Raw genomic sequence first — 15,759 nt, 5'->3', positions numbered from 1 at the left:
TCTTCTTCTTATGACGCCGTCTCCTTTCGAAGGTTGGCGATCCAAATGGCCAACATAGTCTTAGATACGCTCCATTTGTTAAAACTCTGCAATTATTGTAAAACATGCTGTTTGATATTAAAACCTGACGATATTTTAATACAATTTTGTTTTTGACTTGGCATCTTTATACGAAGCGACTCGTCTTGTTTTAGTAGAAACGAACTATAAAAACTGAAGAAAATCTTATAAATTCTCTTTTTGATAAGGAGAGACATATGAAAAAAAGCAAATGATTATGTTCTATTTACTTTAAAACTTAACAGCACTTTAAAAATTCCAGATGCAATGGAAATAATAAAGAGGATAACTTTAAGAGTTATCCTCTATAATTGTAAATCTTATATATTGTTGCGCTCGTCCGCGCGTTCGCTGCACACACACTCACGCCTAGCTCCACGATCAAACCAGGCCTTCACCCGGGAAGATTTAACATCCATACGTTCTCTCACTATGGAATAAATCTCTTCAAATTTTGACTTCAAATTTCTAACGAAACTTTCCATTGACTGCGCCTTCTCCTCAAAAAGCCTTGGAGGACCTCCCTGTAACAAATCTAAGGGTAACTTTAAATCTCGAGCAAAACATAATTCCGCAGGAGTAAAGCCAGTTGTCTCATGTTTTGAAGACCTATAAGCTAACAAAAACATGGGAACCCACCGATTCCAATCCTTTTGACTATCAAAAACAAACTTTGCGAGATAGTTAGTAATAGTCCGGTGTTGTCGCTAATGTTCAAAACGAACAATACCGACTTTTGGGGAATTTTTTACAAAAGTTGAGCCCACCCCGCCAAGCTCAACTAAATCGCGTTTCCCTCATTAGAGCATTCTGACCGGAAATGCCCAGTTTTTCCGCACGTCCAACACTCCCCCCGGCCGGCGCCAAATTTGCTGCCTCGCCAATTCCCTTTCGGGCCCTTTCCCTCCTTATCCTTTCTCTCAGTCTTCCCTCCGTCATCATGTTCCTCACTCTTGTGACGTGACAAATGTCACGTCCCGTACCCCAGATGGGAGCTCGGCCGAGGGAGGCGTCAGGGATGGTGCCTCCGCCCGAGGCGGGCGGAGGGCGAACATTTAGGTTAGGATTAAGATCTTTTGCGAGCGTTACAGGTCGAGGGAGTGCGGAGCAGATGGCCAGGGTCACGACGATTGTAACGGCTTATGCCGCGTCGAGGGACTTACGGCTGGGCAACCAGGAGCTTCCGAGGGCGTACGGTCGGCGGGCGGGTCACGCTGGGGCCCACAGCCGGAAAATCAGCTGACCTGTCAAGGCGTCACAGGTGGCACGAGAGCACTGCAGCCCGAATACGGAGGACGCGGAAAGGGGGACGCCCCGACGAAGATCCCCGTTGAGGAAGAGACCACCACCGGTATACCGCCCCCGGTCGACGAGCCATGGCCCGGCCAGCCTGGCCGTCGAGGAACCGGACGATGAGTCGCGGCCTGGACAGCCGGTCTCACGTAGGCGGACTTCAAAACTACCGCCGGCGGATGGGAGCAGTGACGAGGGGCGCTATAGTGGGGCGCGGCGATCGCCTAGAGGGATCGCTGGCAGGCCAGGGCGCAGCACTGATCAGGCTAGGGAAACCGGCGCGCGCGGGCCCTGCGTGGTCCCGCCGGACCAAGGAAACGCCACTGTCGTGCGAGCCGCCATCCCAGCAACTACTAGTCCTGTGAGCCGAGCGACGAGCTGCCGGAATCGAGAGAATTGTAAGGCCACTGCTCTGCCTTCCTCGAAGTAAAATCGCGAGAATATCTAGGCCCTCCCGGGAGTCGCGTTGTGCCGCGGTAATGTATGAACTTAGCCGTTAAAGAATATCGAGTGCCATACCGCGGGAGGGCCCGTGCGACGAAATGATCGCGAGTGCCCGTCTCGGGGATGAGAACGTACGGCCGCCGACAGTCAGCGTACTTGTAATTTCGTTGCGTGGGATATCGTTTCGTGTACTTCGTTGCGTATGATTTTGTTGTGAGTAATTTCGTTTCGCGTAATTTCGTTGCGGGTGATTTCGTCGCGTGGAATTTCATGATCGCCGTTGGCTTAACCGTGCCGTAGTTTTGAGAAGTGGCTCTCGCGCGTGAGAGAGCCTCGTAGTTATCGTTGCCGGTTAAGTTCATGCCATTTGTAATTAGCTATACGTGCGTTTCATCGGGATTAATGGCCCTCGGTCGTGTCGAGTTTACGGGTGAGGCCATTCGTGCGTTTCGAGGGGAGAGAAGATCCCTAGCGTTGTCGCGGTAGACCGTAGGAAAATTGCGTTAATTGTTTAATTGTTAGACGTAGACGTTTCGAGTATTTCGCGTTTGACTGTCCGGGTAAAATTCGCTGCAACTTATGTCGGGGAATTCTCTTGTACGAATTCAATCGGGATTGCCGTGCAGTTCAGCGACGGAATGAGTATCGCGCTCGTGGGGTGACACGTGGCGCGTACTCGAATTCTGCTTGTTCGCCGTGGAACACGCTATCGTCCACATGTTATCTGCTTTAACCGAAATATAATTTTATGTTTTATGTTATTTGAGTGTAATGATTGCGCTACGCTCCTTCTCCTATTCCACCCGCGGTTGATCAAAGAAGCCCACGCCTGAGAAATACTGCGATCTCGTGAATCGTGGTGCGTGGAATCGCACCTGGCGCCCAACACTACATCTTAAAAATACTCAGTCGAGCTACCATCGGGGTTTCGGAGAGAAGTATCGCGAATATATAAGAGAGATCTATAGTGAAGAAAGCGACGGCGCGCTCCTCCACGGCCGGCGAGACCGGGGGGACATCGTCGTCGTCGTCACACTCTTTACCAAATTTCTGTCTCCCTTTTTCACGAAATTCTTATTTAAATTCTCCCTGTATCTCCGACTAACATGCATCTCCGACTAACATGCACCTCCCCTGTGAACCGTTCCGATATGTGTATCGGTGCGGAGAAAGAGGCCACAGGACCGGCCTTTGCTCTGCGGCTTCCCCGAGGTGTCCGCTGTGCGCGGACTCGGGGATGCCGTCTGAGCATCGGCTGGGAGGGGGGGTGCGCTAGCGCCAAGAAAAAGGGAGGACGAGGGCCGTCACAAGACCCGGGAGGAGGTTTCCGGGCGGCGGTTCCTCCTTCCCCCTTGTGAACATAGTCCACCGGAGGGGTGGACGGGCGACAAGGAGGCGGATCCTAAGGCCCGGGATGGGCGGCGGGGATCCGGGCCTTAAGACCCGTCTCCTCGTCGCCCGTCGCGCGTCGGGCCAACTTCGGTCGGTGTGCGGTCCGAGGAGAGGCTCGGGCGGAGTCCCTATGGGGTTTCCGTCACAGGTGCCCCCCCCTGGCCCGCGGAGGGTAAGGGCTGGGGCTCGGGGGTGGCGAGAAATGCTTCTGAGTCCTAGCTCCACTTGCCTTCTACGCGAGGGCGCAAGAAGGGAAGGAGCCCATTACTTCGGTGATGGTCACTCCTTCCCTCATTTGCCCGGGGGCGAGCGTGCGGTCGGAAATCGCCGCACGTCCGTGCGAAAGCAACCTTGGAAATGGGGGTGGCAGGTAGGGGTGGTGTCACTTACCCGCCACAAGTTAGTTAAGCCTAACAGGGCATGGCGTGGGGAGGCTCACGGACGGATCACAGTTTCCCGGGGCCTCCCCTACGCACAGCGCCGAGAGGGACACCCGAGGGGGTTTTAGTTGGTTAGAGTCTAACATAACCGCCCGGCCCGCCCCGAGGGGTGGTATCCGTGTGGATTTCCCCCTCGTAAAAAAAGGCAAACAAAGGTACCGTAGCTTCGCACGGACTTGCGCGCGGCCTCGAGCGAACTCGAGGTTCAACACAGTAAGTCTACTTGACTAATTATTCTGCTTTGCACCGATCCGTACTGCGCATCGATATGTTGTTGGGCGCGCTATGGTCCCAGTTTTATTCACACTCTTACTAAGAAGGGCCTATAAATATAAATACACGTACAAAATCACTTAGCGTCTCTTCACGTCACTGATTTCATAAAATTTTTTCAATATTTAACTTGAAACGTACAAAAGTCCACTGTGGCATCACACCGACTTTGCACTACTACACATACAAAAATCCTTTGATTGGCGCGCCTAACAACATGTCGATGCGCAGTACGGATCGGCGCAAAGCAGAATAATTAGTCAACTTGACTAATTATAGTCTAATTATACTAAGTAGTACTATTAGACTAATTATACTAAGTAGTTGAGTTACTGTGTTGAAGCTCGAGTCCGCTCGAGGCCGCGCGCAAGTCCGTGCGAAGCCACGGTACCTCTGTTTGTTTTACAAAAAAAATCTATAAAAAATTCCCAAATTTTCTGTGCAACTTCGGACCGGTTTTAAAATTTTTCTAATACTCCCCAGAATATTGCCTATTGTTGTTCTTCCATCGAGTCGGTATGCGATCTTTAGAATAATTTGAGACAAATGTAGAGTGAAAATTATACACATTTATTGTGTCCAAAAATACAGTATGTGACGTGACAAAGTCGCGTCCTCTATCCCGGTGGTAGCTCGGCCGAGGGCGGCGTCAAGGATGGTGTCTCTACCCGAGGGGGGAAGCGAAGCGTTGCGTTAGAATTAGCATTTACAAATATTTTCCGAGACTTACAGGTTGCGTGAAATGGGGCTGAGCAGGTGGTCGAAATGCCACTTGTAACGACTTAAGGTCGCACCGCGGGAGTTACAGGTAGACAGCCGGAAGCTTGGTGCGACGATGGCCGACGGGCGGGTCACGCTGAGGCCACAGCCGATAATGCAGAGCGCCTCGCAGGGCGGGTGCTCCGCCCGTAACGCCGTAACTTGAGCACGGAGGATCTTAGAAGGGGGACGCCCCGACGAGATTCACACCAAAAATAGACCAGACATTGCCACGGGATCCTGCCACCGGCCGACGGAGCACGGCCTGGCCAGCCGGACCGTCAAATGCCGGTCCAAAGAGTCGCGGCCTGGACAGCCGGACTCCATGCGGGTGTAAACCCACCGCCCGCAGGCGAAGCAACTGCAGGGGGCGCTCAGGAAGGGCGCAGCGTTTGCGATGGGTTGAGCGGCGGACAGGGCATGCAACTCCGGCGCGCAGGCGCGTGCCCAGCGTGGTCCCGCCGGGCCGGAAGCAAGGTTGCCAGACTCGCGGTTTTTGTCAGCCACAGCCAGCCAGTGGTGGGGATGCGCATAGATGCCAAGGCAACGCAGCCGAGCGCTTCGGCTGGCTTCGGCCAGCTTCGAGCGTCAGCGGTAGAAGAGGATAGACAGATTTGCTGTCTTCTTCTCTCTTGGCTATTGGCTATGCGATTTCGGATCTCGTGAATGCCGAGTTGGCGAGGCGACCAGACGACGCGTGACATTATATCGGCGCGCGACACTAATTATTGATGTATTTTTCTATTAATAAATCTAAAAAATTATTATATACATTGTGTTTGAAAGTCAAACCGAAAATATAATTCAACGCTCAAAATGCGCAGCCCAGCTACGAACGTCGCGAACCACGATCACGTGCTCCGAAAAGCGTCTCGCCCGTTTATTCGTCGAGGCGCCGTGCCTAGCGACAGAAACGCGTGCTTCACGCGTTTACGATAGATGTAAAGACAAATAAAGTCACTTTCTCCGCAAGGGGCGGAATTCCTATCCCCGTTTTCGCGTGACGCGACCGCCGAATCAAGCGCGGGGCAGACAGAATCTATCGAGTCGTCGGCTCGCTCGCATCCAAGCTCACGACCGCTCAAACCGCTCGTCTCAGCGAGATTCAGTACGCCGTTATTGACCCTTATTAGTGTTAGCGTGTTCGTTGTGTGCTGTAAATTGTACGCAGACGCCCGCATCATTCTCGTCCGCGGTCTCGGGAATCCGATCCGGCGATCAAAATTTCCGACGCGTAAGATCTCCGATATTCGGTTTACTCCGACTCTGCAAGATCTCCGATATTCGGTTTACTCCGACTCTGCAAAATCTCCGAAATTCGGTTTACTCCGACCCGACCGCGTTAGGCGGACGAACACGTGTACGCGAAGTGCGTCGAGCGTCATTGTGCTCAATTGTGTGGATGAAATAAACGCAAATTTTTGTGAATCACGCGACATTCAATTTTCCTGCTCCATATCCTTCAGCGAGACTCGAAGTTCGCGATACCGGCTGTCTCCGCGCTCATCTCTGGGCGGATTCCGGCGATTCAAATCGGGACGATCTCGTCGATATCGCCTCCCGAACACATTGTTTTACATGTTAATAAAAAAATTTGAATTAAAATATAAAAATCCACTCTTGGCCAATATGTACGTTTTTTTTTATTTAAAAAAATCTGTTTATTCAACAATCTCTATTTAAAAAATTAATTTCAGCGCAATGATATTATTAAGTACTAAAAAAAATTATAGTTTATACTGTTCTTTTTCCTGTTTTTGAATTTATTTTTCATTAAATGTATAACGTACCGTACATATTGTTGCTCAACGGAAACCCCCAGATAACCAAGCGTGCGATTCCCGCACAAGATACTGCTACCGTATTGTTACTGTACTGCCACGAGATGTCAGCGTACGGCGTAGCTGTGCAGTATCAGTACAAAAATGATACATGATACTGATACAACGTACTATTCTGGTACTATTATCGTACCTGTACTGCGTATTGTTCGGTTTATATGCGCAGTAGGAACTGTACCATATCAGTACAGCGTACTGAGCATGTATTGAAATTTAAAATTTATTATTTTTTAATTTTAAATACAAATAAGATATATATATATATATATATATATATAGCGTCAAATTTACATCAATTTAGAAGGACCAAAATCCATGGTCGAAATGTCTTGACAATTTAATCTTGCAATTTAATTGGTCAAATTGTCGTGACGCGATGATAGCCAATTGCAGTCGATCAATTAAAGAGTTTTTTAATTGAAAACCTAGAATACTTAACCCTTAATTAATATTCATACGTTTTTTTGGTACCTTCAAAGTGCAAACGTGGGTCTGTCATCACGTTCAACGCTATTTTCCCTTACCTTAAAGTACTTTAAAAAATCTAAAAAAATTCATGAAACATCTGTCTACATTATAGTTGACAATTTTAGTCATTATTTTGATAAATATCGTTTATTTAATATCTTCCGACAGGCTTGCAAGTTTTATTGTTACGAACAGATATATCACTTTATAGCTCGGACACCTATGTATGCACTTTAAGGATTAATTATAATTATTTTTATAATTAATTAACTAAAGTAATAACATTTTTTAATAATAACCTTACTATAATTTGGCGCGCGCAATCGACGCAAGCGCGGCCAGACGGGATGTGATAGCTCACATTGCCAATTGGCAAGCTGAAAACGCGATCTAATTCTGATTGGTCGACTGTGCTGGGTACACCTTATGCCGCTTTAATGGAGAAGTTCGTGCAGTGTAAATCTGCCATAATAAGGGAAAGTCTCCTCCCAACTCCCAACGGCCAGCGCGGCTATTTTGTTTTTCGCTGCGCATTGTTGTTCTTTTCTGCGATAACGTGAACCCGTACGGACGTGTTTTCTTTACTTCCGTAATTTTTCAAGCTATTACGGAATATTCAGGAGGTTCAGGAATATCAAGGATTTGAGAATCATATATTGTTATTCATTCAGTATCTGAGGTAAGTAATTTTTCATGTAACAACTTACTCTGTATACATATATGCATATATATGTTTTAAGTTTACGCATGTTATTTTGTTAACAATTTTAATACATTTGTTGCGATTATTTTTAATATTAAATAATAACATTGGCCGCGTTCAGAAAAACAATTTAACTGCTGCATTGTCTTGTCGACACTCGACATTGATTTCTTTGTTATAAATTCTAAAAGTTTAACAGCTAAATCATTAATTGCTACTGAGCGGTTAAACGTCCCTGGTAACGCACTTTGATAGCTCAGATACGTCCCGAAGAAGTGCGCAAGAAAACAGTCCAAAATTGCGACAGATGTGCATAATATCTATGATTAAACGAGTACTTACTGTACTATTGCAGCAGTGTCTGCTGTAAGAAGCTACTGTGAAATTTATATATAAAAATTTATCACAGGTTATAATCACATATATTATGCACGTTCTATCGCAATTTTGTACTGTTTTCTTACGCACTTCTTCGGGACGTATTTGAGCTATCAGATTGTGTTACCAGGGGTCTATTGTGAGTGTGACTTGTTAAAAAATTAAACATTATATATATATTGTAACATATATGTACTAGATATATATCAGATTGTGACTCTGAAGTTCTTCATTAATTTCTAATTTCTAAACACTCTTAGTCAATCGTAAAATTATTTAAAAAAAAGTTAGGGGAAATAATTTAAATTAAAATATCTATTTTTCCTCAATATTTTTTCTTTGTTTGGTGTATTAATAATTTTTGACATATTTATTTATATAGAACTTGTCGAACTATTTAAAGAAAAAACTTCTTAAATCTAATTTATCGTTTAGAAGTCAAACGACTGTTAGATGAACAGTAAGATAAATTTAGAAGCGTATTAATTTTAGTCTTACAATAAGGGAGGGCTCAGAACTGAACTCTGCCGATTTTGATGAAACTTGACAGGATTACAGAGAAAATTTTCTCAAATATGTAATGATATCCTAATTTGGGTGCCAACGGTCAAACGTTTCCGAGATATTTTAATAATAAATATAGCATTTTTAGAGTAGAATTTATTAGGATACTCACATACCAGTATTTGGCATAGTGGATAAGTAATTGCTTCATAATTTGTAAACTCGTTTAAATCTCAGTTAATTTTTTTATAATAATGTTTTTTTATAACATCAATGTTTTACGATAAAAATAATTATATTGTTGATATACAAAATAAATTATTTTGTGTGATAAAAAAAATGTATATATTATAAATTGTAAAGAAATAATTATAATAAAAAATAACGTATAAAATAATTATGAGGGTAGTTACCATATCCACTACGCTACAAATACTTGTCTGTGAATGTCCTAATAAGGTGCGATTTCATTGACGCTAAAAACCAGCGGCAGCGTCAAGAAAATGTAGTGGGGGAAGAAGTTCAGACCGCCTCAACTTTTTAGCGTACCGCAAAATTCAACGGAACTTCTTCCCCCACTACATTTTCTTGACGCTGCCGCTGGTTTCTAGCGTCAATGAAATCGCACCTATAAACTCTACTCTAAAGACGCTACTAAATATTAAAATTGATTATTAAAATATCGGAAACGGTTGACCGTTGGCATCTAAATAAGGGTATTATTACATTCGAAGGAATTTTCTTTGTAATCCTGCCAAGTTTCATCAAATTTGGCAGAGTTCAGTTCTAAGCCTTCCCTTTTAAAATTTCATAGTACAGGATAGTTTAATTTTCAGTCTATATTGTCAATACACCATTATAAATTTTTAATTTGTAATAATGATTTAATGGTTAAATAGAAACTTAATTTAACAAATGTGTTTGTTTAATTGTACGTATTTTCAATCATTTTATGCTTTACACCGTTTCATTCTTAATCTACAGGTCAGATTGCTAAAGTAATTACAACGGACGAGGTTTGTATAATTTGGTGCAGGTATTTTATTTATTTTATTCTTCTTTATTAAGACTATTTTCAGAAAGACTCATAATAATAAATTATTTTCGTCAATCACTTGCAAATACATTGGGATACATAATTTCATTTATATTTTTTTCAGGGTTTTATTACATATCATTGAGTATTATAAAAAAAACTTGTTTTTTTTGGTTTAGGCTTTTTCACCTCAGACTTTATTTACTCTTTCTTGAGTTGTAATTTTTGTCGTCTTGTCTATTTCTTTTGTTCATATTCCATTTTATCAATATGTTGCGTTTGGCAAACAGGCGCAGTCGCAAGCCTTATCATTTACTAGCTGCAGTACATCGTCGTCGTTTGGAAAAATTAGAAAGAGCTGCATGTAATGAATACGAATATTTACAACAGCAGAATTTAGATGTTCCTGATGCTAGAGCCGATTCAGACTTTGTTGACGAAGGTCAAATTCTTGCAGAATGCAGTCAGACTGAGGAAGATGAAATTTCTGTATCTTCTGATGCATCAGTTAATGATGTGCAATGTGCTTTTAATGAGGTCGATGAAGTATTAAGTTCTTCAGACGATGCTGAATCCATTTCAGATTATGATGATGTGGTGGATATTGAGCCTCGAGACACTATTGATAATTTTCAAGAACGCCTTGCTGAAGTCTTCGTACGCAGTGATATGTCTCATTCGCAAATAAATGCTGTTTTACAGGTTGTTAGAACACATCCTTGTTTATCTACTTTGCCAAAGGATAGTAGAACGCTTTTAAAGACTCCACATACCGCGCATCCCACACTTAACATTGCAAGGAGTGAATATCTCCATTTAGGATTTGAGACAGGAATTCTTTCCATTCTTCAACAAATCTCTCCGGAACTGATTCCACTTGACACTTTAATGGTAGACTTTAGTACAGATGGTGCAACGCTAGATGGACAGGGCAAAATTCAAATGTGGCCAATACAAATTAGGATTGCAAATATTCGTCGAAGTAAACCAGAAATTGTAGGCGTCTGGCGAGGGTCATCAAAACCAAGTAATGCGCAGGAATTATTCCAATATTTTGTGGATGAAGTTCAGGATGTATTAAATCGTGGAGTTGTTTTTCATAATCAATTGAAAGTAATTGAATTGAGATGTTTCATAGCAGATTCTCCTGCGCGAGCTTTTGTATTGGGTCATAAAGACCATGGCAGTATATTTCCGTGTTCAAAATGTTGGATTCGGGGAAATTGGCTTCGTCGTGGAGTAGTAGCTTATCGTGGTATTCAGCACAGGCCCCGTACAGACGAAGAATACAGACAGCGCATTGATGGAGAACATTATACAGATTCTGACAACTCTGCTCTGCTTACTTTAGGGATAGGGTTGGTAACTCAAACGGTCTTCGACTTGATGCACACTGTTTTTCTTGGTGTCGTCCCAAAAATAAATAGCGTCTTTGTTGATGAAAAATATAATCCAAATTTAAAACTTTCAGCCAGATCACTTGACATTATTACTAAACGTCTACAGCAAGTTAAGAATTACTGCCCTAAGGAATTTTCACAAAAACCGCAATTCATGAAAAAATATAGAGGGTTTAAAGCTACGGAAAATCGCCAACTTCTTTTGTATACTGCTCCAGTTGTTTATTATGGACTTACAAATCCTGCTGCATATAAACATTTTCTTCTATTACATTCCGCCATTCGAATTCTGGTCAGTTCTTCCTTATCAGAAGACCGTCTTGATTTTGCACACACAGCAATAAACATTTTTGTAAATAGAGCAGAAGATATATATGGTCCAGAAATTCTTTCTTACATTACTCATTGTCTTTTACATCTCGTAGATGACGCGAGACGCTTTGGCTCATTGAATGAATTGTCCATGTTTCCATATGAAAATAATATGACGTATTTCCGCAAAGCTTGCCGGAAGCCTCATCAACATTTGCAGCAAATCGTAAATAGGCGACTTGAAAAGTTACAAGTTGCACAAAACATCGTACATAATGTAACTGAAGAAGTGATACGTTCCAGTAGACCCTGGGTTAGTCCTGTAGTTTTTGATACTCCCCTAGATAGTCGTCAATTTCAGATCTTAGACACAGGAAAATTTCGTATATCGGTGAAGAATCAGGATAATACAATAATATTACACAATTCAAAGGTTTGTCTTGTTCAGAGCATCATTCTCTCGTTATCAGAGAGCGTTATCAGAGCATTATCAGTTGGCGGTTAAAGAGTTTTGCAGAGTTGAAGATCTTTTCGATGTTGGTTTGCCATCGTCATCAGTAGGTGTCTTCCGATGTTCTTTATTATCTGATGAAGTCAAGGTTATAGATCTTAATGAAGTGGAGAGTAAATGTTTTCGCATGCCTTATTGGCACACTGAAGGCCATACAGATCCTATTGTTGACGTCTGGATAATTGCAGTCATTTTACATACTGTTGGCGAAATTCTTGGCCGGGCGTAACTCCGGTTCGCCAATTGGAGCAAGGCAGGCCGGGTCGACCCCGACAGTGATCCGGAGTGCCGAAAATGAGCAGACACTGGTTTTCTCCTTCGATGGTGCACAGCACAGTTTTATTCCATATATGTACAGGTAGCCGGTGGCTTTTTTCAATTTGAGGCGCGGCTAGGATGTGCGACGGGCACGTGTTTGACGCGTGCGAGTACGCACTGCTTCGAGCGCACTTGGGGCGCAAAGATGTTACGCGGAGACGCGCATTTAAGTTAAATGTACATTCACTTCTCGCTATGCGAAGGTGAAGATGCTGACGCTCAGAGGCGTAAATGTTCGTCGCCACACCGTGAGAGCGGGAGCGATTGCGCGCAAACGGCGCGGTTGCGAGTGCTGTCGAAACCTTGGCACGAAGATGCACTGGCGGCACAATAATTGCGGCTCAGATACACGACGGGGCGTAAATCCGCGTGAACTGGAGTAGAGCGAAACTCAGTACGGAGACACACTAGCTGGAGTACCGCACGAGTTGTTCGATAAGCTTCTACTGAGGACCGGCGTTTTCGCGGGGCCGTTTCCGGAGCATTCGGTGACGCGACAATGAATTGGGCCAATCGGCGCGTTTCGCAGGATCACGGGATTCTCGCGTGTCCGGATCGATAACGCTACGTGAGAGACCGAGCGGTCAGGGATGACGCGGGGGGAGCGGCGCGAAGTCGCCTCGTTCAGGGGGCGGCTCAGGGATGGCGGTACCGGTATCGATCGCGGTAATTGATCGCGGTGCTTGCAATCCTGAACACATACTATAGATTAAGATGCCTTCATTAGGTGAGTTATCTCAAATCATTATTTAGATGAGTCAACGAGGGAGAGGAAGAGGAGCAGACAAGACGTACAAACTCCAAGAGTTGCAATCGCTGGATGCGGATATTGCAAAATATTGCACATCCCGTTCCGGAAAGAACACACAAAGACACATGGCACAAAACATCACAACTACACAAAGACAAACACACCACAGCAACATTCACAATCCCTAGCATCATCATCCTTACATGCTTCATCATCATCATCACTCTCACCTGCACAATCACATAAACACATGCCCCCTCCATCAGCTCCATTACAGCATAAACTCATCTCATCACACTCACCTTCACCAGCTACAAAATCATTCACACGAAACAGTCATTCACTATCAAAACCATCACATAATAAACAAATATTATCACGCTCTCCTTCACCAGCCACAAAATCATTCACACGAAACAGTCATCCATTATCAAAACCATCACCACAACATAAACAAACATTATCACGCTCTCCTTCACCAGCTACAAAATCACTTACACAAAACAGTCATCCACCATCAAAACCATCACCACAACATAAGCAAACGTTATCACAACCACCACCATCATCTGTACACCGAAATCGCCTATCTCCAACCAGACAAGGACATAAAGAAGAGTGGACAAAAGACGGGGAAACATCTTGTGATATAATACAATCTGTAAAGTAAGTTTCAAGAAGGATTACAATAATAGTCATCTAGTGCACGGATAAAGACATTAATTTTATTTCAGAATGATTGTGACGCAACTAAATCGGATGGAAGAGCGACAAATTTTGATTAAAAAGAAAATCGAGTAAATATTAACGAATTTACTGAAGAATAGCAAGCAACGTATTATAAATGAATTTTTAATTCCATAATTTTATTTTTTCCTGCAGTGAAAATGTCAAAGCCATCAAACAACTGACGCGAGAGTCTGCAGTAAGAAAACCAGTGAAGCCACAATTAAGGAGTTTTATTTAAAACTGTGGACGATTTCTTAGCCTTTGAAGAAGTTGACGATGACATTTATAATGATTTGGTAAGAATTTTTTCTAAATATATATTTAATTCAGTTTACTACAAAAATTTTGTTACAGGTGGGATACTTTGTTTATCTTGGACGGACCAATCCAGTCGATTGCGCTGCAGAGTATTTTCGCAGCGTATTTCCCGAAGATGAGGAGGTTTCTACATACCTCACCTTGAATGGAAGAACAGGACCAGGGGGATGCAAATTGCGAGACAGTCGCTTTGCTCAAGCATGTCAAGGTTCGTAAAAAAATACCGTTCGTGTTTATATTCTATTTTAAATATACACAACAATAACTAAGGTGTTTCTCATAAATTTTTCCAGATGCCATAAACGCCAACAAACATTTTCCCAGCCCCAATAAGGTCGAATTTTATGACGCTTTGGAGAAGGCTTTAAAAAGCCTTAAAACTAGAAAATGGCGTTACAACAGAAAACGACGACTTCATCAAGAAAGTGAGGAAGAAAATGAGGAAGAAAATGAGGAAGTCCCACTCAATCGACGCCAGCGAATGGATAACCCGGAAGAGGACACGGGATTTGAAAACATCCAGGAGGTAGCTGAGGACGCCAACGAACCAGAGGAGACCCAGCACACGGAGGGAGAAAACGCCGATGATATGGACACCCAGGACACCCAGGATACCCAGGACACCCAGGACACTCAGGACACGGATGGAATGAAGGACAACGACGAGTCTGAATATTTGTCAGAAAATGGTAAATAAATAATAGGTATAATAATATATAGTAATTTATGATATAAATTATAAAAAATTATAAAATTATATTAATTATAAATTATAAAATGTTAAATTTAAATTATTAATCTTAAGGCTTCTGGTCCTTACTATAACTATCCTTATTTAATGACATCAGAAGCGAGAAATGACACGTTGAAAATTCTTGCACGGTATTTCCAAATAAAGAGATATTTTGCATTTCATATCACTTCAGCACACTTCAAAAATATTCCGAGTTCTACACATTTCCCTTGACAGTTAATAAACAGTCGTAAAATGAATGTAATGCAAAGCCTAACAATTTAGGCTTATGCGCAGGTACATAAACGCGTGCATTATAGTTAGGCTTCGTATTACATTCATTTTATGACTGCGTTTATTAATTGTCAAGGGAAATGGATAAAACTCGGAGTATTTTTGAAGTGTGCTGAAGTAATCTGAAGTGTTATTTTGTGCAAAATTTGTAGATATAAAAAGATATTTGGAAAAACCATGCAAAAATTTTCAACGTGTCATTCTTGCTTCTGACGTCATTACATAAAAACAGTTGTAGCAGGGACCACTACAATTAGAAGGTGTAGCATTGCGCATAATAATGGCCGAAGAATAGGAAACAACCAATCAAATTTTTGTCCGAAAAATTGACACGTTGGCATATATTAGGGGAGGAGCCATGTTCCTTCTTGCATGTCGTATACATTTTTTATTGGTGAAAGAAAATTGACGACTGCGCATCCTTGGAAATGCTACACCTATCATCTTGTTACATCATGGCAGGGACCAGGAGCCTTAAATAACAAATAAATAAAACATTATTAATTTCTATTAATAAATAATATAATTCCAGATCTATACGACGATGAGAGTAATGATGACATAACCCTTTTTAGCAGTCCACCAGGCTGTTATTAGCGGTATGTATTTTTTGTATTTTGTGTTTTTTTGCTTGGAGAAGCAGTAATAAATTTGGATGTGCTTCACAGAGAACGGCGGGGTGGGGCCGTTCTCATCCCTAATTCATTTCTTTTTTTCAGGATAAATGGTATGGAGGGGCAAATATTTGGTTGTGCCTCACAGGAAAGGGCGGGGATGGGGCCCTTTCCCTTTTACATGACTT

The 15,759-nt window shown here is 42.9% G+C and overlaps 1 protein-coding gene across 1 annotated transcript; it reads left to right on the top strand.

Annotated features, from left to right (window-relative positions):
* The first annotated feature begins 12,774 nt into the window (after positions 1 to 12,774).
* LOC112462266 (sarcoplasmic reticulum histidine-rich calcium-binding protein-like) lies at positions 12,775 to 14,627 on the top strand. Its single transcript, XM_025027955.1, has 4 exons — positions 12,775 to 12,798; positions 13,072 to 13,527; positions 13,967 to 14,138; positions 14,224 to 14,627. Exons 1-4 carry the CDS (start codon positions 12,775 to 12,777, stop codon positions 14,625 to 14,627), a joined length of 1,056 nt encoding a protein of 351 aa, XP_024883723.1.
* The last annotated feature ends 1,132 nt before the right edge of the window (positions 14,628 to 15,759 follow it).

This window comes from Temnothorax curvispinosus, unplaced genomic scaffold (genome assembly GCF_003070985.1).
Source record: "Temnothorax curvispinosus isolate PA1 unplaced genomic scaffold, ASM307098v1 QBEX01012143.1, whole genome shotgun sequence".
In the NCBI taxonomy this organism is placed as follows: domain Eukaryota; kingdom Metazoa; phylum Arthropoda; class Insecta; order Hymenoptera; family Formicidae; genus Temnothorax; species Temnothorax curvispinosus.
This window is presented reverse-complemented; position numbering and strand designations above follow the sequence as displayed.

Coding starts and splice junctions, on each gene's coding strand:
- LOC112462266 (XM_025027955.1), top strand. CDS start 12,775: ATGGCGGTACCGGTATCGATCGCG. Junction 13,528..13,966: donor AAAAGACGGGGAAACATCTT/GTGATATAATAC, acceptor ATTTTGTTACAG/GTGGGATACTTTGTTTATCT. Junction 14,139..14,223: donor CTTTGCTCAAGCATGTCAAG/GTTCGTAAAAAA, acceptor AAATTTTTCCAG/ATGCCATAAACGCCAACAAA.